The 23,721-nt window shown below is 34.3% G+C and overlaps 1 protein-coding gene across 1 annotated transcript in view; it reads left to right on the top strand.

The window, feature by feature from the left end:
* LOC132427859 (serine/threonine-protein kinase VRK3-like) overlaps positions 1-23,721 on the top strand; it is a 36,133-nt gene that overhangs the window by 10,577 nt on the left and 1,835 nt on the right. The window contains exon 2 of the mRNA XM_060015403.2: positions 15,557-15,635. Coding sequence (XP_059871386.2) covers positions 15,557-15,635 — 79 coding nt within the window. The remainder of the gene's footprint in view (positions 1-15,556; positions 15,636-23,721) is intronic.

Below are 23,721 nucleotides of genomic sequence, written 5' to 3'. Positions count from 1 at the left end.
AAAAAAGAGAAGGTTGTCAGACTTCAAAATTCCACAGCAGGAAATAGGATATCAGAATTTGGGAAAAAAATAAGTAAATAAGGAATGGATTCTTCCCCACCCAGAGCAGTTAAAGTTAGTGCAGCTCTTTTGACATCTTGATTTTGGGCTCTGACATCAGGACAGAATACATTTCTGTTGTTTTAATCTACCAAGTTTATGGTAATTTATTATAGCAGCCTCAGGAAATAATACAGTGCTATAGTCCTTGACTGGGAGCTAGGGGAGAGAAAACCTCATTTTATTGGTCATACACTCCTATAGTAGAGCTTCTATCATGCTGACTGCAGGGCTGGAGGAGGTGGAAGCAAATCATATTTGTGTCTGTAACAGACAGAAGTGTCACATACTCTTATGGTTCTTACTGAATTTTTGCAGATTCTCTTGAATAAATGTTTATTTCTTTGCTGTATGCCCTTAGGACAATTCCAGATACTTAAGTGGTCAGGTTGTTCTTCATAATCTTTACCAGTTATGGTTGTTTTGTTGAGGAGTTGGTCTGCAGAGCTCCTCACACTGGCATTCCAGAAGTGGATCGGATCTCCCCAAGCTTGGTGTATATCCTTGCCTAACTTAGACTATAACAGTACAAGAAAGTGAAATAGAGAAGTTCAGTTAAACTAGTCATATACTTTGTCAGTACAAGGTCTTTTTACTCACATATTTTTTAAAAAACTAAATGCCATGCTAGTCTGTTTAGTTGAAAATATGTAATTCTTTTTTTACAAACTCATCTGACAAGAACATAAAAATGCAATTCAGTTAAAATAAAGTTATTTTCAGCAGCCATATCAAGTTTTTCTTTTGATTCCCTTTGGTATATTCAAATTGTGTGATCTTCCTACTCTCACAATCTTCCAGGCAAAGACTCTCCTATTCTTTGAGTATAGACAAAACTGTTTTTTTTTTTTTTTTTCAGAAAGAAAATAATCTTAGCTCTGCTCTTTTATAGTCTTTATAAGCATAGAATTTGGATAATATTCTATTCCATCAGGACTAAAATGTGTTGGGCTTTAACATTTTTACAACTCCGACCAAAAAGATAAAAAAATCTACATTTCCATCTGCTTGATTTTAACTAATGCACATATCTTTTCAATCAACCACCCAGAATTCTTGTACTTTAGGTACTCTTAGGAATGTTAATATTTTATTTTCTTTTTCCAAGTTCAGCACAGAGTGCTATAGAAATGATTGATGTTCCAGAGAACTATGCTAAGAGATACGCTAACTATTCATTTATCTAGTTTCTCAAATCTTAGAACTCTTCTCTTAATTCAGATTTTGAAAAGTTACAAGCATAAAATATACATTACTTATATATGTTAGACATATTTGCTCCACTTCTACTAATGTCAGTGATAAGCAACAAACACCTAATGAATGTCTTCACATTTTGGTAGTACACATTCAAAGAAATGATATCATGCAATTTCTCTTTTTCATTGCTATAAGAACTTTATCTTTATATAATAGTAAATTCTTGTAGCTTCCCAGAAATTAGATGGTTCATGAACCTTCTTAATCACACTTCTTAATATTTAATTACACCAAAGGGCTAAGATTTATTAATAGTTGAAAATCATTTTGAATTTGAAGAGTGTCACAACAGTCTGATCATTATTAATTTATATGGAGAGATGCAAGACACTATGAAAGAAAACTGAACTCTTTCCAAGACCAGGTGCATTGAAAAATGTTAATATATATATGCTGATAAAGTCTACATTATTCTAGTCCATAAAAGTTTTGTTTCTTTCTCCAGGAAAATGATTTATTACTTAAAGAACTAAATTAAAATAATTATCAGGTATTTATTAATTCAATACAAAACTCAGTGTACCAAATTTGGGCATTCTTATGTTTAGTAGTTTACATGAATAAAATGTTGTGTCTTCCAAATCTCTATTACTGTGTTACATATTTACTGTGAAAGGTATGATGGGAGATGCAAATACTTTTTTATTAAATTATTTGGGTTTTTAGAAGAAGCATATAACCTAAAGAATTCTAATTGTAAGTAATAATAATTCCAAGACTGACATCAACTAGTTTGGGAGTAATGGAAGTAAGACATTTCAACTCTCTTAGAAATAACTTTCTGGTGTTCTTCTGGTAAATTTTTGAACTCCATCTCCTACGTAATTTTCCTGAATTAACAATCTGTGAAAATTTATCTCCCCTTTTACTCGGTTTCTGACATTGTTAAAATGTAAACATTTCTGAGAGGTAGAAAAGTTTAAACCTCATGTCTCAGTTGCATTACCCTATGAAATTTTAGCTGATATACAATGATAATCTGAGTTGAATAGACAACAAGGCCATTAATGCTTTTTATGGTTTACTAACTAATATACTAGAAAACATGAAGACATAGAAAATACGGTTAAATTTTTGATTCATTTTAAATGTTTATAAATAAGAAATTAACCATTTTAGCACATATAAACCCACAAATACAATGATCTTATGCTTAATTTCTCAATAGTTAATAATCCAAATTTGAGGCCTTTGTGAAGGTGAGACTAAAACTAAATGGCTTTCAAGGTCTACTTGTGAGAGGCCCTCCTGCACTGAGGAAGGTCACTGTGGAATTTTAAGGTTTCTAAACTACAAAGGCAAACACAAACAATGATATAAATATACACTGTCATAAATTACAGGACATTCCATGAATAGAAGTAATGAAGATTTAAGTTTTAAAGATTTAAGATTTAATCTCATTGGAATATCATATTACTACGATTTAGTTTATGAATGACATATTATTACAGTCGGTCTAAAATAATGAGGAAGGAAAAAAGAAGGGCAAAGCACATATATGGTATAATCTAAACTGAATAATTAGGGGACTTCCCTGGTGGCCCAGTGATTAAGACTTCACCTTCCAATGCAGAGGGTACAGGTTTGATCCCTGGTCGGGGGCTAAGATCCCACATACCTTGTGGCTAAAAAACCAAAAAAAACAGAAGCAATATTGTAACAAATTCAATAAAGACTTTAAAAAATTGTCCACATCAAAAAAATCTTTTAAAAAAATTGAATAATTAATTTCTGATTTCATTATTTGGATGTGCAAGTTTTCTATCTTAAAGATGCTGACTGTTGTAAAAGGCTTCTTAATCAAGTATACTTTTTAAGAGTTCTTAACCAATAATCATCCATTTATGATTATACATGAATAAATGCATATAATCATATATATATACAGATGTTTACATGTATATATATGTGCACAACATTAATCAGTTGTAAAATTAGAAAATAATTGCCAGTTACCTTTCATATATAGTTCATGCCTTCAAATTATGCTTTTGTGATAATTTTCCACAAGGATTTTCACCACAATATGTGCAAATGTAGGCTTAATTCAAGAGAATCGAGCTGTATTTGATGTCGTGACCAGTTAAATATTCAAAGAAATTTTGCAGTTTAATAAAGTAATATTTTAGGCAGGTTTGTCTCTGTGTGCTGAATTCAGAAGTTTTTCAGAATTAATTTTCCTTTTCTGTTTAATAAATTCTAACAATATTCTGTTTGCAACACAGGAAGAAAAAAATAAGTAAATGAAAAGTTGTGACATGCTATTCATTTTGATATAATTTCTTTTTTGAGAAAATTGATTTATTCTGTTGATCAAAGGAAACAAAACAACAAAAATAACATACTAACATTGAATCAAAAAATTGAGACAGGGCTTCCCTGGTGGCGCAGTGGTTGAGAGTCCGCCTGCCGATACAGGGGACACGGGTTCGTGCCCCGGTCCGGGAAGATCCGACATGCAGCGGAGCGGCTGGCCGTGAGCCATGGCCGCTGAGCCTGCGCGTCCGGGAGCCTGTGCTCCACAGCGGGAGAGGCCACAACAGTGAGAGGCCCGCGTACCGCAAAAAAAAAAAAAAAATTTGAGACAAAATCCATTCTTGCCTCTTAGAATCCAATTTTGAGCTAAATCTCTAGCTGAATGAATAGCTTTGAGCTCATGACTAATGACTGAGAATGTGATAGAAATGCTAATATATAAAAAACCCAACTGTATGCATAGTGTATGATACATGATCAGTATGTGTTCATGCATATATATGTATATATTCTTTCTGTGTTATTAAATAACTAAGTCTCAAATTATTTTTCCTTTACTAATCAAAAATTCTCAAACATATGCCTTTTAAGACCCTGTATTATAACCAAACACTAATAAACTAATACAAAATATATATGGAGATTAATAAGAATTTGATCAATATTTGAGTCAATATTATAATTATTAATACGAACGTAGAGGTTTCATTTATGAAAAGAAAAGACAGTTGTTAGGCATACAATGCATGACATCAGATATAAATCATTAGAAAATACAACTTACTACATCCATATTTACAAAGATTTAATTTTATTAAACTCAGCTGAAGGCCTAGTTAATTGTTAACTTCTGGGTTATGCTTTTTAATTGGTTTTGGAATTAATTCCAGTGTGTATTCTGATCGGTATAAATGGATCTGAAATAATATTTTCGTAATGTTTAGTAAGAGTTAATGTTATCATTGTCATAGGAGATTAATGGATGTTAAATAGTAATTGACGTAAATTTTACCTGTGAATGTTTTATGTAAGTAGAGTTTATCTAACAAAATTTATCTCTGAACAATAAAAATTAGTGGGAGATAGAAAAGTCATATAACTTGAGGGGAACTTAGATATATGAACAATAGTGAGAATATAATTAATTCAATTTCTCAATCATTCCTGAGTGTCTACTTTATATGTGTAGCAATGTTCCATGAGTGGTAGATATAAAATATATGCAGTGAATATCCAAACCCACACTATCTAGTGGGATGGTAGTTCTCTGGAGAACCACGAAAGGTATTATTGACAATCCCCAATCACTCAGCAACTACTGCAGTTTACTAATTGTGCAGACATTATAGGGATTCATAGCGCTGCCACATGTCTCCTTCAGGTGCATGCCACTGAAGAAACTAGACACAGTGTCTTCCTTCTGGTCAAAAATCAATGTCTAGGTTAAAGCAAACAACAGCCAAAAAGAAAAGATATTTTCTATTGCACATTTCTCCTTTTCACTCATAGTCACTTCTATGTATCAATAGATTGAAATGTATGAAATCAATTAACTCCACTACTTATTTAAAAGAAAAATATACAAAGTTATTTCATTGCCTAAGACAATACAGTAAGTCCCCTACATACGAAATTTCAAGTTGCGAACTTTCAAAGAGGCGAAGGTGCATTCCATCAGCGTCAGGCATGAGTGAAATTGCAGCTTGCCGTCCACCTCCTATTACTGATGACCCTTCAGTTCTACCATCTCCCACCTCCTCTCCCTCCTCTAGTCAGTAACACTTCTTGCCTGTTCACTCGGTGCCAGCCCTTGTACACCAGCTGTTGTACTGTACTACTGTACTTTTCAAGGTACTGTACAGTAGATTAAAAATGTTTTCTTTATTTTCTGTTTGTTTTTTATGTATTATTTGTGTGAAAACTTTCATAAGCCTATTATAGTACAGTACTATATAGCCGATTGTGTTAGCTGGGTACCTAGGCTAACTTTGTTGAACTTAAGAACAAATTAGAGTTATGAATGTGCTCTCAGGACAGAACTTGTTTGTATGTAGGGGACTTGCTATATTCATCTGCACATATATCACCTTATAACCAACTGTCTTCTGGTTGTCATGCACTAGGCCATAAGCTCCTGTACATTAGAGATGTGCTTAGTATCCAGTGCGGTGGTCCATGTACACAGGATTAAGTTCTTAGTAAATATCCACTAGAAGATATCTACACTGGGAGAAAAAAAACCCCAAAACACACACTTCATCCACCACTGAAGAATGAGACTTAGATATAGGGTTTAGTAAAGTGGGGCCGACTTCTTGACTATATTTTACACTGCAAAGTAACCCATTCTAAGAAATACCAGTGACAGTATCTGTGCTTACTGATCAATACAAACTGGTCCTTCCAGTAAAGTTTAAATTTTCTTGTGGCTTATAGAGATAAAGTAGAGCAGTGCATCATTTCATTATATAGTATCACCAAGTTATTATATTTTTGGTTTAAATAGCATTCAACAAGAAGGAAAATTCATGCCATTATTAAATTTGCAATCATTGTAAACTATTATTGTATTGTAAACAATTGTTATAAAGCCCACTGACAGATTTTTACTTATTTTCTTTCATTTTTATTAATATTTAACTTTTTCTTAATAAATTAAAACATATGACATTAAAAATATTTTTGTATTATTAACATAAAAATTCTTATGAGGATATACCTTGCTTCCCTAGTTTAAATATGTATTTTAAAGTTTTCATAAGCAACAATTTTTACACTAAGAGGAAGTGGGTTCCGTTTCCATTAACTACAGTGATGTTGCAACTTATTTAGAAGTAAACTTCTAAAGACAGAATCTATTACAATTGTACATTGCAAACTTCCTTTTTCCTTGGCTATCCACACATTATGTCTTTATAATTTAATTTTGTGTACACAATTGTGTATAGTAACGTTTATGCACATGAAAATTTGAGAACCACTCAACTACTAGTGTTATGCAGGTACCAGACCATCCCCTTCCAAACCAAACTCCCTTTAAGATAACTATTTAATCCATAGTGGATAATGAAAGAGGACTATGTAAATGATTAGACAGTGTTCCTACTGGCCTGACTTTAGCATCCAACCCCTATATATCATGTAGATAGATGCCAGAGCTTAAATACCTATCACATTTCTAGAGAAAGTTAGGAATGGGTGCTCAATTCTGAGCTTGGGCTCGCTCAAGGATTTACTCTATTATGTCTTAATAATTATTCCTCTTTAATTTTAGTGAACATCAGTAGATTTTTTGGAGCCACACACTCTTTGATGTTCCTTGAACACACCAGGCTTTCTCCACTTCATGAACTTTCTGTTTCCTTCTCCTTCTAAAAATAGTCTTACCCATTAATCCACATGGTTCAGTTTTTCTTCTTCAGGTCAAATATTATTATCAGAAAGACCTCCCAATACCAGTCTCTATATAATAGCCCTTCCCTAACTACCTATTTACATTCCTCATTTTATTTTCTCATAGTACTTATTACAATCTAATGTTTATTTCTTAGTTTATAGTTTCTATACACTATACTAGAATTTAAGTTCCATCTGTTCCTAGATTGGCCACTTGTTTGCTGCACATTCCCAGACACTAGAAGAGTGCCAGGACCATAGCAGGTTTTCCTGAAATAATTGCAGAATGGAAGAGTAAGTTAAAAATCGAAAGTGGATTGAACAAGACAGAGCAGTGTAGTCCACAGTAAATTAAGTGCATGCATTAGCAGCTCTCATCCATTCTCATGTGTGTTTGTGTGCACATACATGATCCTTGTTGAATATCTCATTTCAGAGCATGAAAATATTTTATTTACCCCCTCAGATTCTTGTGTATTAGTCTTTTTAGAGTCAAAGAACCATTGTATACCATTATATATGGAGGAAAACAATAGAGAAAATTAAGGGATCTAAAAATTTTTAGATCAAAAAGATAAACAAAATTGCTAAATGTCTAGCCAAGCTAATAAAAAAAAAGAAAAGAAGACACAAATTATAATATCAGATAAGGAAGAGGTCACAACTACCAAGTTCATGGACATTAAAAATATAATACAGAATTACTACAAATAACTCCAAATCTGGTAATTTAGATGAGAGGGGACAAATCTTTAGAAGATACAAACTACCAAATATACATAAAATCAACTAAAAATCATAACACTTTATTAAATCTATATGTAATATGGAACTTCTAAAGTTCCACAAATGATGGTTAAAGCCTCAGTCTACGTGTGGGATGAATAAATCTTGTTACAATTTGGATCCAACCTTCTAGTATATGTTATGTTTACAGGCATGAAACTGACAGAAATAGGAAGCAGAAATTATTTCCAGTGTTGAAAAAGACCTAATGCTTAAAACAATTTCTAATACAGACCTGGTGGCTAAAATCTCACCCTTAGTAGTAAATTTTGTGAATGTTAAAACACTGGCATTTCCAGGAGATACAACTATGCAGTAGTTGGTACTTGGAGAGATAATTTATTAGCCATATCAAGTCAATAACACTATAGTGTAGATTAGGTTATCTGATTGTGAAAGCAGAATGAGACAAAGAGGAGACAATGTTTGGCAAAGATAAATTAAGTAGGATGAATATAAAAGCAAAAATATATATAGTAATCCTTCACGTTAATTTCCCATAATGAACATTATTGCCTTCAGCCCTCCATATTTGGCGCCTTCAATATTCTCATTGAATATTTCCTAAACTTCTCAAATGTACTTTTCCCTTCAGCTCAGTAAATGATTTACAAATCCTTTTAAAGAAACATGGCCCCTCACACTGCCATGCATTTGTACATGATGTTCTGAAATGACCTTTTCCACTTCATCACCAAACTAAATCTACTCCATTTGGGTATCTCCTGAAGCTTTCTGGGTTATTTTCCCCTTCTATACATAGCATCCTGTGATTGCTTTCAGCACACTATTTATCAAGAGGAATACAAATTAACTGATAGTAAGTTACCTTTGGATTGAGAGCCCCTTGTGGTTAGTGACTATATTTTATTTTGTTTTGCTTTTCTCTTAAGACTGGACCACCTAGCCCAGGATCTGAGTAAAGAAGGAGCTTAAAAATGTTTGTTAATAAAGAATGAATAGTAACTTATATAATATTGTACAGCAACTATACTTTAATAAAAAAATGAATGAATGAATGCCTTGAAAAGGAATGACCTTTAAAACAAGAAGAGCATGCTGACAACTAGTAAGACTAGTTTATATTGTTGATAATATACAAAGGCGCACAGCTTCATGGATAGCACAGCCCTAACTTTGACTTTAACGTTGATTAGAAATGGGAAAACTGCACAGAAAGGTGAAACAGGTCAGAAGAGAGGGTAGAGCTTCCAGGAACTGGACCGTGAAGGGTTTCAGGAGGGGCAAAGTAGACAACATTTAGGTCAGAGGAAATTTGAAAAGCTAAAACAGAGACTTCATTCTTCATCCAGAGACTAGCCAAAGGCAGGATTGAAGAGTTTTGAGGAATCGACAAGGTAGAAATTCATTGAGTCCAGAACCAAAAATGAATGAGGTGGTAGAAAAGGTTGGGAAGGGAAAAGAGGATAATATCATGATATAAATATAAGAAGCGTATCTGGAGAAGACTGGGGATCCCAGTTTTGGCATAACTTTCACGAGGAACCTGTTTTGGACTGAAGAATGATAAATTATACCCATCAATAAAATTCAATTATTGACATAAGATTGTGCTAAAATTATTGATAACATGAAAAGAACTAGAGCTTTCTCAAATAACATTAGGAAGGGAGTTTAGAGAGAAGCCTATGCCAATACACTGTTGAGAAAAGTTCAGAAATATCAATTGTTATCATTACTTTCCAAAATCTCGTGATATCTTATGTGTGTTTCAGAGAAAGAAAAAATAGGTATTTTAGAAAATGCTTCTCTTTCTATAGGAGAGCTAGGAATGAAATAATTACATGCAAGCCAAATAGTTAAGTCATGCCAGAGAAAAAAAGGAATGAAAAAAATCCAACCTGGGACTGAGACTTGGTTCTAGGGACTAAAAAACAAGAGTGTTTCATGAATAATAATTCAGAAGTGAATAACTGAAAGAATGAAGAATGAACACACATTAAATATCATTCATGCACCAGACTTCACATTAGGCATTTCACAAGTGTAATCTCAATGATTCCTCTCAAAAATTGTATGAATTATGAATTATTATTTCCATTTTGTAAGTAAAATCATTCAAGCTCCAAGAATGACTCAGCTAAGATGATCTAGTAAGATACACCTGTGTCTGAAAGCCAGCCCTTCTGATTGTGTCATTTTGTTCCCTCCATTCCTTTCTTCCTCTGTTCTTTTGTTGTGCTCTACTTAAAGGTCTATGAGTCCTAGGGGGACTTGAGATCCCCAGAATGACTGAGAGAAAACTAACAAAGAATAATTTAACCTGTACCCCAATGTAACCAGGAGCCAAATCCCAGTCAAAAATTTCATCAGAACTCTTCTTAGAATTATTTGTCTTCTGTATCTTTTAGAATAAATTTGATGATTGCCTCTCATTTGAAATCATTAACATTCAATTGTCAAATTATAAAATTGTTAATATTTGATGAAGCATTTAATTTATAGTTTCTTTTAATTAATTGTTATGAATACAGCTCTTCAAGAAACTCAAATATATGCTTAAGAGAGTTAAATTATATATCACTGAAATATAATTTTAAATTTATTAATTTAGTGGCTCTAAAAACATGCTGGATACTTAACAATATGGAAACATAATCCATTTGCATGTAAGGGGACATTTAGCATTGCTCTTTTACAGCTTTTGTTTTTCTTTAGTACTTAGACCTAAAAGTAAGTATATCAGAGATACTCAGTCATAAAGTAGCTGACTTAATTGATTTAATCCAGAATCACACGCAGAATGTTAAAAATTAGCCTTAGAATATTGCCTACAAAGAAAAACCTTTAGTATTTTAAACCAAAACATTGAGATAATAAAACACTCTCTGAAGTGAACAAAATAATATCTGTTGTATTGTAGGATATTACATGAAAATAAAAACTGAAAGTTCAAAAGTTAGATGGACAAAATAACATTTAAAGTATGTTATAAGGAAGAAAAAATATTTATTTACATATATACTGTAGTGGTTTATATCACTTTAATGAAGGTATATTTACTCTGATCTTTGTATTTATAAATAGATTAATGAAAACTATGTATTCAAAAGCATAGAAATTTGTGGTTCTTTAAAAATTGCTCAGTTTTCCAAATGGTATTATAAAAAATTTTCACATAGATGTCTATAGATTTTCAAAGCTATAGAATTATTTATTTATGAATCAAAACAAGCTCATAGATTTTTACTTCTTATTCACTTTTCTGTTATATAAATGCTATAATTTAAACAAAACAGCAATAAATTAAACAGATAATATGCGTGAAGAAAAATAACAATTGTTTACCGTTTTCTTCCTGTCCTCTTACATAGCAATTTTTTTTTTTTTTTTGCTGTACGCAGGCCTCTCACTGCTGTGGCCTCTCCCGTTGCGGAGCACAGGCTCCGGACGCGCAGGCTCAGCGGCCATGGCTCACGGGCCCAGCCGCTCTGCGGCACGTGGGATCCTCCCAGACCGGGGCACAAACCCGCGTCCCCTGCATCGGCAGGCGGACTCTCAACCACTGCGCCACCAGGGAAGCCCTTACATAGCAATTTATTTTAATTCCTTTTCAAGCCTTTTTTTGGAATTTAAATTTTGCAGTCTGTATTTTTATGTGCTCTTAAGAGACTGAAATGTAAGACAGTTTAAAAAAAGAAAAAATACAGACTAATAGGTATTACCCACATTTAATTTAAAAAACATAACATTAGCATGCTTCTTTCTGTCCTATGAGAAAGTAGAATTTTTTCTTTTCCCTTTTTGAATAATACTTCTTTGAACTGCCTTTAGGATTCAGGATATACCCTTATTCTTTTATGTAGTACTAAAGGTGAATACAGGGGCTTCCCTGGTGGCGCAGTGGTTGAGGGTCCGCCTGCCGATGCAGGGGACATGGGTTCGTGCCCCGGTCCGGGAGGATCCCACATGCCGCAGGGCGGCTGGGCCCGTGGGCCATCGCCGCTGGGCCTGCGCGTCCGGAGCCTGTGCTCCGCAGCGGGAGAGGCTGCAGCGGTGAGAGGCCCGCGTACCGCAGAAAAAACAAAAACAAAAACAAAAAAAACCCTGAATACAGCCAAACATGAAATTCTGTTTGACAAGCAGCTCTGCTCATATCAAAACCACATTACACTGATTCCTGGTGTCTATCAAATGTGATGACTTTAATGTAAATATCCTCTCAATGAAAGTGTTTGAACATGGATTATTTAGGATTTTACTTACTAGCAACAGCAAATCTTTGGACTTATAGGGATTAATTTCTGGCTGTCCTAAAATGTTCTCCTTTATTTCTGCAGGCTTGTTTTGGTATGCCAAATATCAGTCAGGTCTTTTGCATTTATAAACTTATCATATAGGCTCTCCATGTCTAAAATGTCATCATTTTAAACATTCCAAAGCACATTGAATGTTATCATAAGGTAACTCTCGGGGAAAATTGTTTTAAAGCACAAAGGTAATTTGAATTTGGTAAATCAAAGCTGAATTCCAAATAAGTGGGCATTTTTGTAAAGCAATTAGAAAAGTCATGTTTAACTTCACTGCCTTTTTCTAGCAAGATCTTTTTGCATCCTGAAACATCCTTTGACCAAGTCAAAGACAGGTTATTAATGCTCACCATTACAAGGCACTAAAGTTTCACCCTGAAATTGCATCACTTGGAGTGATCCAATAAAAGATGATCCATTATTGTGAAATGAAAATCATGGTTACCAACCACATCAGTGGTCAGAGGTAAAAACAGTAGCAACTGTGGAAGGCAGATAATCTATGCTATCTTCATTTGACACTAAAAGCAGTTTTTCTTTAAGTCTCTATTTTGGGGGGCTGCCTTTTCTGTTTGATACTTTCTTCCCAACCTCCCTCACCTAAAAACTGATATTTTTGCATTCTGGGGTGGTGTTTCCAGGGTGAGAGACTTTTAGTGCTTAAACTGGGACAATCAAACCTGGAAAACTGGTTACCTCATTTTTTTGTTTATCATATTATCATCCAACCAGTATTATAAACTATAAAAACCCATCAGCTTTCCATGATACCTGTTTCTCTCATCCTTCATATGCAACCAGTTTCCAGAAGCAGGTTTTATCCTCTAGAGGCAGGTTCACCATAAACTAATGTAGTGTACATTTTGGTGCATCTTGCATGCGCAAACCCCTTCCAATACTCTGAGAGGCGCTCTTACAAGTGTGTTCATATATTCATATGTTTTTCTAAAACTTCAAAAGCATCACAGTCAGTTAGGATGGCTGTCTCCACAGTGATTGCCCCTCACAACACTTTCATTTATGTTAAGTAGTGTTAGGGTGACAACAAAGCATGTTTGGAATGCAGCTAAGGGGCAGTTGAATTGGAAATATTTCATTTTTGGTTTATTGGAATGTATCAATGTGGTTTACAGTCACTTCTATAAATGGTTACACAATTGTCAGCATTCCTGCTGTAGGAATGGCTTCCAGAAGTACTTCTACCGCACACTGTGCTGACCCACCCAGCATAATAGCAGAAAGTCGAAAAGATATAAATGTGTCACTGTATGAAAGTATCCTCTGGCATCTGGCACTAGAACCATGAGAATGGAGAAGAAATATGGTTAAACATGTACAGAACTAGAAGCCAATATATAGAAAATTCTTCCAATTTTCAAACATATGTAATTTTAAAGAGATATTTGATTCCCATAAAATGCCTAATCAAAACAAAAGTTATTTCTGGTTAGAAATATGATTTATAGCAACATGTACAATTATAAACTTGCCATACTCTATTTCTTCCTTCTTTTGATGAAAGATGCTTGAAATAAAATTTATCAGAATTCCTGTGTGTAGGGCACAACCCGTAGCAGTACTATAAGCAGCAGATTCAACTGTGTGTAAAGCCACATGGTTTTTATATCTAAACTATCAATTTTTTAAAAATTGATCAACTGTAATAGAAAGAAATCTTAATTTATTTCTAATCTCTCCACAGAAAATACTATTATAATTTGTATAATAGTCTTTTATATAGTACTAATATAATAAATGTTTGTCATATGAAGATATTAAAGAGTATGCATCTAAAAAGTTTATATATCTTTAATATAGAGAGCTGTGTCAGGAAGGTAGTTCATAGAAATATGTTATTTTTCTGGATTTTATGAAATTTGTAGCACTTGTCAGCCCTTTAAATTTAGTAATGATTTCAGATTCTTTTCCTCATTATAAATAAGTATTTGCTTTTATACGTAATTTTGTAATTTTTAACACTTTTTTTTTTAAGAGAGAGAGCCCTGAAATTTGTATAAGCTTCAAGCCTCACAGAACTGAAATCTATCTCCTCACCTTCACCCTCTTTACACTGGTTCAGGAGTTTATTCTCTCACGTTCAAGCCAGACATAAAATGTCTGGTTAGCAGCTCTCCTTACTCCAGTCAATCCACCCTGCTCCCACCAGGGTTAATGTTCCCACCAGGGTTAATACAAATTCATTTATCACCATGGGGTACACAACCATGACCTTCACAAGGTGCCAGTAACATTGCACAGTCACTACTTGCTGTCTCAAGCTCCTCTGACCCCAGCTGCTTGATCAGCAGCCTCACATGGAACTACTCACATTCCCTGACCTTTACTTTTGAGCATGATGTTCCCTCTCTCTGTGAGGTAAAATCTTATTAGTTCTTCAAGGTCAACCTCAAATGTCACCTCCTCAGTGAAGATTTGCTCAATTTATCCATCACTTAAGTGCTCTCAAAACATCTTTATTTTTTTATTTCAGCATTTTTCACTTCATGTGGCATTTTCTTATTGATATGTATGTGTCTCCTAATTAGGAAGTTTTTTGAAAGCAGGGTCTTTAACTTGTCATGAGTGGAGCATGATGCTTGCTTGTCTTAGCACTCATTCGTTCATTCACCCATTTGTTAATCATACATATCCATTAATCTTACCTACTGTATGTGTCAGACATTCTTCTGGGCACTAGGGATAAAACTTATACTTGATTCACAATAAATATTATTGAAATGAATGAGTAAATTATCCTCTGATTTTGTCATAAAGGTAACTTTACTTCAAGTTCCTTCATGCCATTGTCATAGAGCTGACAGAATATTTCATCTTACATTGAAAGGAACAGCTATGATAGAAAAATAGGACTGAACTAGGATCAGAAGACCTGGGTTTGAGGTTCTGGGCTTTACTTAATGGGTGGAGATCTTGAGTATGTAAATTTCTCTGGTAACAATTTTTTTTCTTTTTAAAAATGAAGAAAACATTTCATACCTCACTGACATACTTTAAGAATTAAATGCTATAGCATAGGTGGAAGTGCTTTGTCAATAATTGTTTTACACAAATGTTAAGACATTATTGCTTTCAGATGACAGGCGTTGTTGCTCTTCTCCATTTAGAAATATCTTTCATTTACACTTTTGACAGTAAATCACTGTATTTATTATTTACTGCCCACCTAGAATGAAAACCACCAAATATCACTTGCTCAATCAAACTGCAATAACTCTCACTTCTCAGAGATAATGAGATTCAACTGAATCTAAATGGGAATATATTTTGCTAATTCATAGTCACAGTCCTAAAAGTGAATCAAAATGTCAAAAATGGAACTATAACTCTGGGTAGAGAGTAGTAACAAATGTGGGATATTCTAACATGCACTCAAGTTCAGTATTTATCAGATAAAAGGCAGTATTTTACCTCACAATTTTAGTAAGTGTAAAATATGTTTAAAATCTCTTCCCTTTTCTCTTTAGAACTGTCGGGGTCTACTTTAGAAGAACAGGACCTGAGAAACTACATAGCCACACAGCTTGATACCTCTATTCATCCTAGGTAAGATTGGATGTGGTCCCATTATCATCTTTAAACACAGTTTTACTCTTTGTAGTTCACAACCTGTAATCTGGTTTAATAAAGAAAGGGATTTCCCTTGAAACTTGGAATAATCTATGGCATGCTTCACTGACTTGATGTTTATTGAGAACTAATCCAAAATTTTAGAAAAGGATGTCAAGCCATGTCTCCTAACCAACCATAAGAAATTATTGTATAGCATTTTTTTAAGCATAGAAAAATATAAATAGAATTTTATATGGTAGAATAATATGTATCATTTTTTTCATTTTATCAGTACTTTTCCCTCATTCTGCTTAGAAATCCCCAGCTCTTTTTTAAGGGAAATGGTTGAACACGTACTCAGGCACATCCCAGTGCAATTAACCTCACTACACATGTTTTCTGAGGTGGGCATGTGACCAGACAATGTCAACAGTCTTTCTCTAGGATATTTCAAATAGGGAATTAAAAAATAGAGTCCCTTCCTCTCCAGTGATGAAGCTGAAAAGATGTGAGCCTTGGAGCCACAAATGGCCATAATTGCAGCTTAATCAAGAAAGCCACACAGAGAGGTTAAAGGCAACAAACAGAGAGAAACAGAGACAAAATACTACAGAAACTGGGAGATACTAGAAGTCAAACTCCCCTAGCAGGACAAAAAGCAAATTTCAGAATGAGCTGTAATAAGATAGTAACACAACAAGAGGAGAGGATAAATCTGAGCAGAATTAATCAACAGAAGTTAGAGACCAAGGGCAATTTAATCTCTTTAGATTCTATTAAATAGTTATTGGACCAGAAGACAGACCTAGGGCAATAAAGCATATTCCAGAAGATGTGGAAATTTTGTATGCTCTTGTGCTGTAAAATACAGAATATTCAAGGGCACTAAGGTGAACTCAGAAGTTTCTGAGATCAATTCACTCTGAATCAACCACCTGACAGTACCATCCACATCCCTGTGGCATACTCTGTGGTTTGGCTCTGTTCAAAAACAAGCAGTCCATAGTCTCTTCTAACTTAACTTTTTCTCTCCGCAAGTGGTGTACATGCTGACTCTCATGATCCTTGACTTCATGACAGCCAAGTGTGGCCACACGTCCCCATTATGGCCAATAAGATATAAGGGATCTTCCTCGGGGGTAGGAGGTATGGGCTCTGGAAAAGCTTTTAATAGGGACAGGCTTGGTTTGCATACCTCTTCAGGTGCGTGCTCTTCTTCCTTTCATCCTTTCCTCTTTTTCTACCTGGACAATGGACACAATGATTAAAGACACAGCAGCTATTTTTAGACTAAGGATGGTGGTGACATATTAAACATGGTAGAGCAGGAAGATAGAAGGAAATTGAGCCCTTGCTGCTATCCTTGATCAGTCATTCAAGCCTTAGAAAACCTATCTTTAGGCATTTTCTTATGTAAAATGAATAATATCCTAGGTATTTAAGCCCCTGTGAGTCTGGTTGGCTATTGCTTACAGCCAAATGCACTCCTGTTATAACAAGGGTTTATATCCCTGCCGGATTCATTGATCCATATAGATCTTTGTCCTTTTTTTACCCGTAGCAGCTTCAGCATTAGCAGATGTTCCTACATAACTCCAAGAAAAGCCCTCTCTATTCCAGGACCCACTGTCTTTCTCCTAATGCTTTTAGGTGGCAGGTGGAGGTCTATGTCAGTTACAGTAAGTTTCCTACTTTTGAGTGGCAGATTTTGCCTTTCTAAACATTGTGAATGTTCATAATATGTCATCAGTTAGTGAAATATTAAGAAATAAATATATGATTTAAATGGACTTATTTGATTACTATTATATAATAAAGAGATTGTAAGCCATTCCATTACACTATGGAGAAATTTAATTTCCACATCTTTAATCTTAATACATTAGTTTATTTAAAATCAGGTAACTCAACTATTTCAAAATTAATTTTATTATATAAGTCACTGTAGTATAAAAATTATTCTTAAAAGTTGATTTTTGCCTTCCTCCTATTATAATCAGTCTAATATCAAATACGATTAGAGTCTAAAAATGACATGACATTTTCAGAAATAAATTATAATTTCCTTTTAGAAGGAAATAGTTTCTAAGTCATTTAAGAATTAAAGGTTGTTTTTATTTGTTTTTAATTTTTAAAAACTATATTCTGTAAGGAATTATTGTAATCATTTTTTCTTCTGTCAGGTCTTTTAAACAATGGACATGTCACCTGAGTCATTCTGTTAGAGAGATTCTGACATTAATTAATTTATCTTTGAGTTACTGCCATGGCTTTCTTTAACTTTCATTTATCTTTACTTTGCATACACACTAGTGAGCATGGAATTATATAGGTATTGTACTATTTCATCTTCTTTTTTTTTCTTTTTTTAATTGGAGTATAGTTGACTTACAATACCATATTAGTTCCAGTTGCACAACATAGTGATTTGATATTTTTATAGACTATACCCCATATTAACTTATAAAATATTGGCTATATTCCCTGTGATGTACATTATATCTTTGTGACATTTATTTTATACCTAATAGTTTGTACCTCTTAATCCCCTCTGCCTATCTTGCCTCTCTCCCCACTCCTCTCCCCTCTGGTAACCACTAGTTTGTTCTCTGAATCTATGAGTCTGTTTCTGTTTTGTTATATTTGTTTATTTGTTTTATTTTTTAGATTCCACAGGTAAGTGAAAATATACAGCATTTGTCTTCCTTTGTCTGACTTATTTCAGTAAGCATAATACCCTCCAGGTCCAACCTTGTTGTCACAAATGACAAGATTTCATTCTTTTTATGGCTGAGTAGTATTTTATTGTGTATATATACCACATCTTCTATATCCATTCATCTAAGCAACTTAGGTTGCTTCCATATCTTGGCTATTGTACATAATGCAGCTATAAACATAGGGATGCAAGTATCTTTTTGGAATAGTGTTTGTACTTCCTTTGGATGTATTCCCAGAGGTGGAATTGCTGGATCATATGGTAGTTCTATTTTTAATTTTCTGAGGATCCTTCATACTGTTTTCCACAGTGACTGTACCAGTTTACAGTCTCATCAATAGTGCACAAGGGTTCTGTTTTCTCCACATCCTTGCCATAATTTGTATCTCTTGTTTTTTTGATGATGCCCATTCTGACAGGCATGAGGAAATATCTCACTGTGGTTTTGATTTGCATTTCCTTGATGATTAGTGATGTTGAGCATTTTTTCATGTTCCTGTTGTCCATCTGTATGTCTTATTTAGAAAAATACCTATTCAGGTCTTCTGCCCACTTTATAATTGGGTTGTTTGCTTTGTTGATATTGAGTTGTATGAGTTCTTTGTATATTTTGGATACTAACACCTTAACAGACATATTATTACAAATATCTTTTCTGATTCAGTAACGTGCCATTTCATTTTGCTGATGGTTTTCTTCACTGTGCAAATGCTTTTAAGTTTTGTTAAGTCCCATTTGTTTATGTTTGCCTTTGTTTCCCTTCCCTGAGGAGGCAGATACAAAAAAAACAAATTGCTAAGACTTATGTCAAACAACATAATGCCTATGTTTTCTTCTAGGAGTTTTATGGTTTCCAGCCTTACATTTAGGTTTTTAATCCATTTTGAGTTTATTTTTGTATATGGTGATAGGGAATATTCTAATCTCATTGTTTTACATGTAGCTGTCCAGTTTTCCCAGCACCACTTATTGAAGAGACTCTTTTCTCCACTGTATATTCTTACCTCCTTTGTCGTAGATTAATTGAGCAAATGTGTGTGGGTTTATTCTGAGCTCTCTACTCTGTTCCATTGATCCATTTGTTTGTTTCTGTGCCCATACCATACTCTTTTGATTACTGTAGCTTTGTAGTATAGTCTGAAGTCAGGGAGTGTGTCTGATATTTAATTTTAGTAGCTCCATATTTTCCTTTCATATTGTAACAGACTAAATTTTGTGTCCCCCTCCAGAATTCATATGTTGAAATCCTAACTCCCAATGTGATGATATTAGGAAGTGGGCCTTTGGGAGGTAATTAGGTCATGAGGGCAGAGTTCTCATGAATGGGATTAATGCCCTTATAAGAGAGACCCCAGAGAGCACTCTAGTCCTTTTTCCAGCCATGTGAGGATACAATGAGAAGTCCAGTCTGCATCCCAGAAGAGGGAGCTCACCAGAACCAGTAATGCTGGCACCCTGATCTTCCAGCCTCCAGAAATGTGAGAAATAAATTTCTGTTTTTTATAGGCCACCAGCTTATGGTACTTTGTTATAGCAGCCTGAACCAAGACACTTGTAAAATTAAAATGACTGATAATGAGCTCCTTACCTATCACCATTCTCAAAATAACAGCACATGACTATCTCCATAGTAAGAGAATCAAATGGCTTTTACTCAGGTATATGTTATGGACTGAATTCACATAGTTTACATTTCTCTATGACTGATCTTAACACTTAAAAAACTACTCCAGAAACCAAATCACAATACAATTTATGCCATTTCTCCTATTCCTTACGCTTTCCTCCTCCCACATATAAAAATTATATCTCTGTATAGACTTTATTGGTTACATGAATTTGAAGATTTATTGTATGAAAATTTGCATTTTTGTTCTTTATCTCATTTCCCAAGTAGTCTATCAATTTCGTGTTTAAGTCCCAAAACCAACTCAATTGTCACAGGTTTAATTTAATGTATATGTATAAAAAGAGAAATATTCATTGCTTCAGTAATCTTTTAAAACATTTCTAAGTATATCATTAACCCATTGTAATAGGATAATGTGTTTGAATATCTGTTCCCTAACTAGACCATGATATTTATCCCCACCTCAGAAATTTGTCTGGCAAACAAAAGGTTTTCAGTAAATGTATTTTGACTGAATTTGATCATAATAGATGTGAGGGCTGTAACTAAGTCTTCTACTTCCTTTATAACTCTCCAGGAGTGCTAATAGTACACAGAACATATTTAGCAAATGCTGATAAAACAGAAAATGAGGCTAGGACTGAATATATGGCCTTAAAATTGATTAGCCATTGGTCTTTCCCTTCCATAAAAGGAGTTCCATAAAAGTGCATTCTTCCTTAATTTTCCTAGTAATTACAACTAAAAATCCTGGATGAAATAAATATCAGAGGAATCTGAAAGCAGATAAAAGAACTAGCTAGGGATTTTGTGACTTGAGGAATGACTTAGAAGTGAATTCTAAATGTTTTGTTTGTTTGTTTTTGCTTCCAATATATCCCAGGCTGGGTACTAAGGAAGTCCATAAACTACAAATGCCAATGGTAACAGACTTTTTTTAAAAAAGCTCTAAGAAAGCATAGTCTCCCTAAACAAAGACTGGGAAAACTTATGTCCTGCAAGACATAACTTTTTTGACCTCCCTCCAGGTCTGTAATAATAAGATAAAAGTTGTGCCTCACTGCTTCCCTACAGTGTGCTCTGGAGACTGTGGACAGAACACTATCTTCCATCCCTGCTCTACACTTAGGAGGTAGTATCCCTACCTCTCCCCACCATGCATTGGAGAGACTGTGTGTCAGAACCCTATCAACCATCACCACACTGCACTAACATGAGCAGAGGTGCATCCCCTCTGCTCCATATTGAACACTGTGGCTGTGGAACTGTGGAGTTCGCTATATGGATAATCACAGTTTTATACTAAGTGAGCATCAGCAAAGAAGCAGCACTCTTTCACCTCTCATGTACTGTGGAGACAGTAAAATGGAGTCTTATTATCCTAAGCTTGTTCTAACTGAGTGACAGCAAAGATGAAGCACCTAGCATCCACCCAATTAGAAAGTGGAAGGTAGGTATAGGGAGAGAAGGGAGCTGCAGAAAAGTATTCTGTGTATAAAATTCTGGGCAGACTCCAGAGTGGCCTATGCTTCTAATTAGTCATTCATTGAAAAGCACATGAACAGAGCAGACCAAAATAGCACTACAAAGGTTTTGAAACCTCAGCATTTAAATTACAGCCCCCAGAGTGAGCCAGGACATGCATTCTGAACTTTAGCAGGAAGATTACCTACTAAAATAGAAGATATAAACATAACTAGTTTTATAATATATGACTTAATATTTCCAGAATATATTCCAAAATTATTCACCATATTGAGAACCAGAGACATCAATTTGAATAAGAAAAGAAAATCAACAGACTGCAAAATGAAGATATATCAAATATTGTAATTATTTGGCAATGATTATAAAATAGATATCATAAAAATTCTCTGATAAGATATTAGAAATTCTCTTGACTCAAATGAAAACAGAAATTTTGACAGAAATGGAAGATATAGAGAAAAAAATAAAATCTTAGAACTGAAAAATACAGTAATCAAAATTAAAAGATGAGTTCAATAGAAGAATGAATATGACAGAGGAAATAATGAGCCAACTGGAAGACAGATCAAGAAATTATCCAATTTGAACAACAACAAAAAGGAAAAGGGCCATTCCTCAAAAACCATAAACTATCAAAACATCCAACATAAAATAGAAAACTTGAATAGTCTTTAACAAAGTTGAATTTCTAGATAAAATCTTCTGAAAAAGAAATATCTAGCTTAGTTTTTTTTTTTTTTTTTTTTTGCGGTATGCGTGCTTCTCACTGCTGTGGCCTCTCCCGTTGTGGAGTACAGGCTCCGGACGCGCAGGCTCAGCGGCCATGGCTCACGGGCCCAGCCGCTATGCGGCATGTGGGATCTTCCCGGACCGGGGCACGAACCCGTGTCCCCTGCATCGGCAGGTGGACTCTCAACCACTGCGCCACCAGGGAAGCCCAGTACCGTTTTTTGTGTGTGTGTGTTTTTTTTTTTTTAGTCTTCACTTTTAATTTCACCTCTCCAGAGAAGTTTTCCCTGCCATTCCTCATTTCAAAAATTAGATTCCGTTTACACTCATATAGCAATCTATAGTCCATTCATGGCATTCCTCAAATTATAATATTTTAATATTATAATATTTTAATATAAATATTATAATATTTATAATTAATTAAATCTATAACCTATAGCAATCATATAGTCCATTCATGGTATTCCTCAAATTATAAATAAATAGCTATATTTTTGCTAAAACATGATATCAAAGAAAACTGGCAGAAGTCTTTTGTTTGCATGACAATTGTTTTAGAATCAACTGTTAAATAATGAAGACAACTTGAGTACCAGGAAACTAAGGTTAAGACCTTTCACCAGATTCGTAGGAAGTTGTCAAAAGACAAGCACTTCATGTGGAGATACTAAGACTGAAGAAAGTATCTGAATGTCCTCTCAAAAGTGCTTTGACTCAGCCCAGGGGAAATTGTTCCACATTATTAAGTGGATGAAACAGGGTTATAGACAATCTAAAAGGACAAGTTAACCTTTGCAGAGCAAAATGAAATAGTTGTAAATATTGGCTGAGTGAGACACATTCTCTGGCAGCATTAGAGACAAGATCAGCATTTTAGGAAAAAATTAGCAATTCAGAAAGGCAAGAAATTGCAGAACAAAACCAGCAACAGCAGTCAGAAAGATTTTGCAACCAATTCTGGGAGCATTCTTGATCATTCCTTAGTATTTTAGAACGTTTGGAAACAATTATGTGAGTCATTAAATTCTTTCTCTTTTTAAAAAATTTAATTGGCTTTGTGTTGGAATTCTGTAAAATGTAATACTAATCAATGCAAAACATTACTAAATAAAAGAATTACTCAGATGATTAAAGAAAGTTAATTTTTACTTCCAGCACAGCATATATACCTAGGGCTTTATCAATGTGAGAAAGTGGATAGACCTTGGATAAAATATGAATTTTGTTGTAATACTGAGTTGAGGAGGTGGAATTAAAGAAAATTTCCAAGGGGCAGGAGGGGATCCTGAAATCCGAGCTTGAATTAATAAGCACAGAAGAAAGGTAGGTTTTTCCTAAGGAACTTTCCAATATCATGATTGTCTAAAGGAAGAGGAGGAAGGTGAACCAGAGTGTACTATATTGAGCCAGGGAATCTGAAAGGGGCCATGAGATTGGTAATACTCCCTGGCTCAAAAAAAAGCAAAAGTGAATCTTCTCTGGATGAAAGCCTTTTCATTTTAGGCCCCAGT

This window comes from Delphinus delphis, chromosome 7, assembly GCF_949987515.2.
Source record: "Delphinus delphis chromosome 7, mDelDel1.2, whole genome shotgun sequence".
Lineage (NCBI taxonomy): Eukaryota > Metazoa > Chordata > Mammalia > Artiodactyla > Delphinidae > Delphinus > Delphinus delphis.
This window is presented reverse-complemented; position numbering and strand designations above follow the sequence as displayed.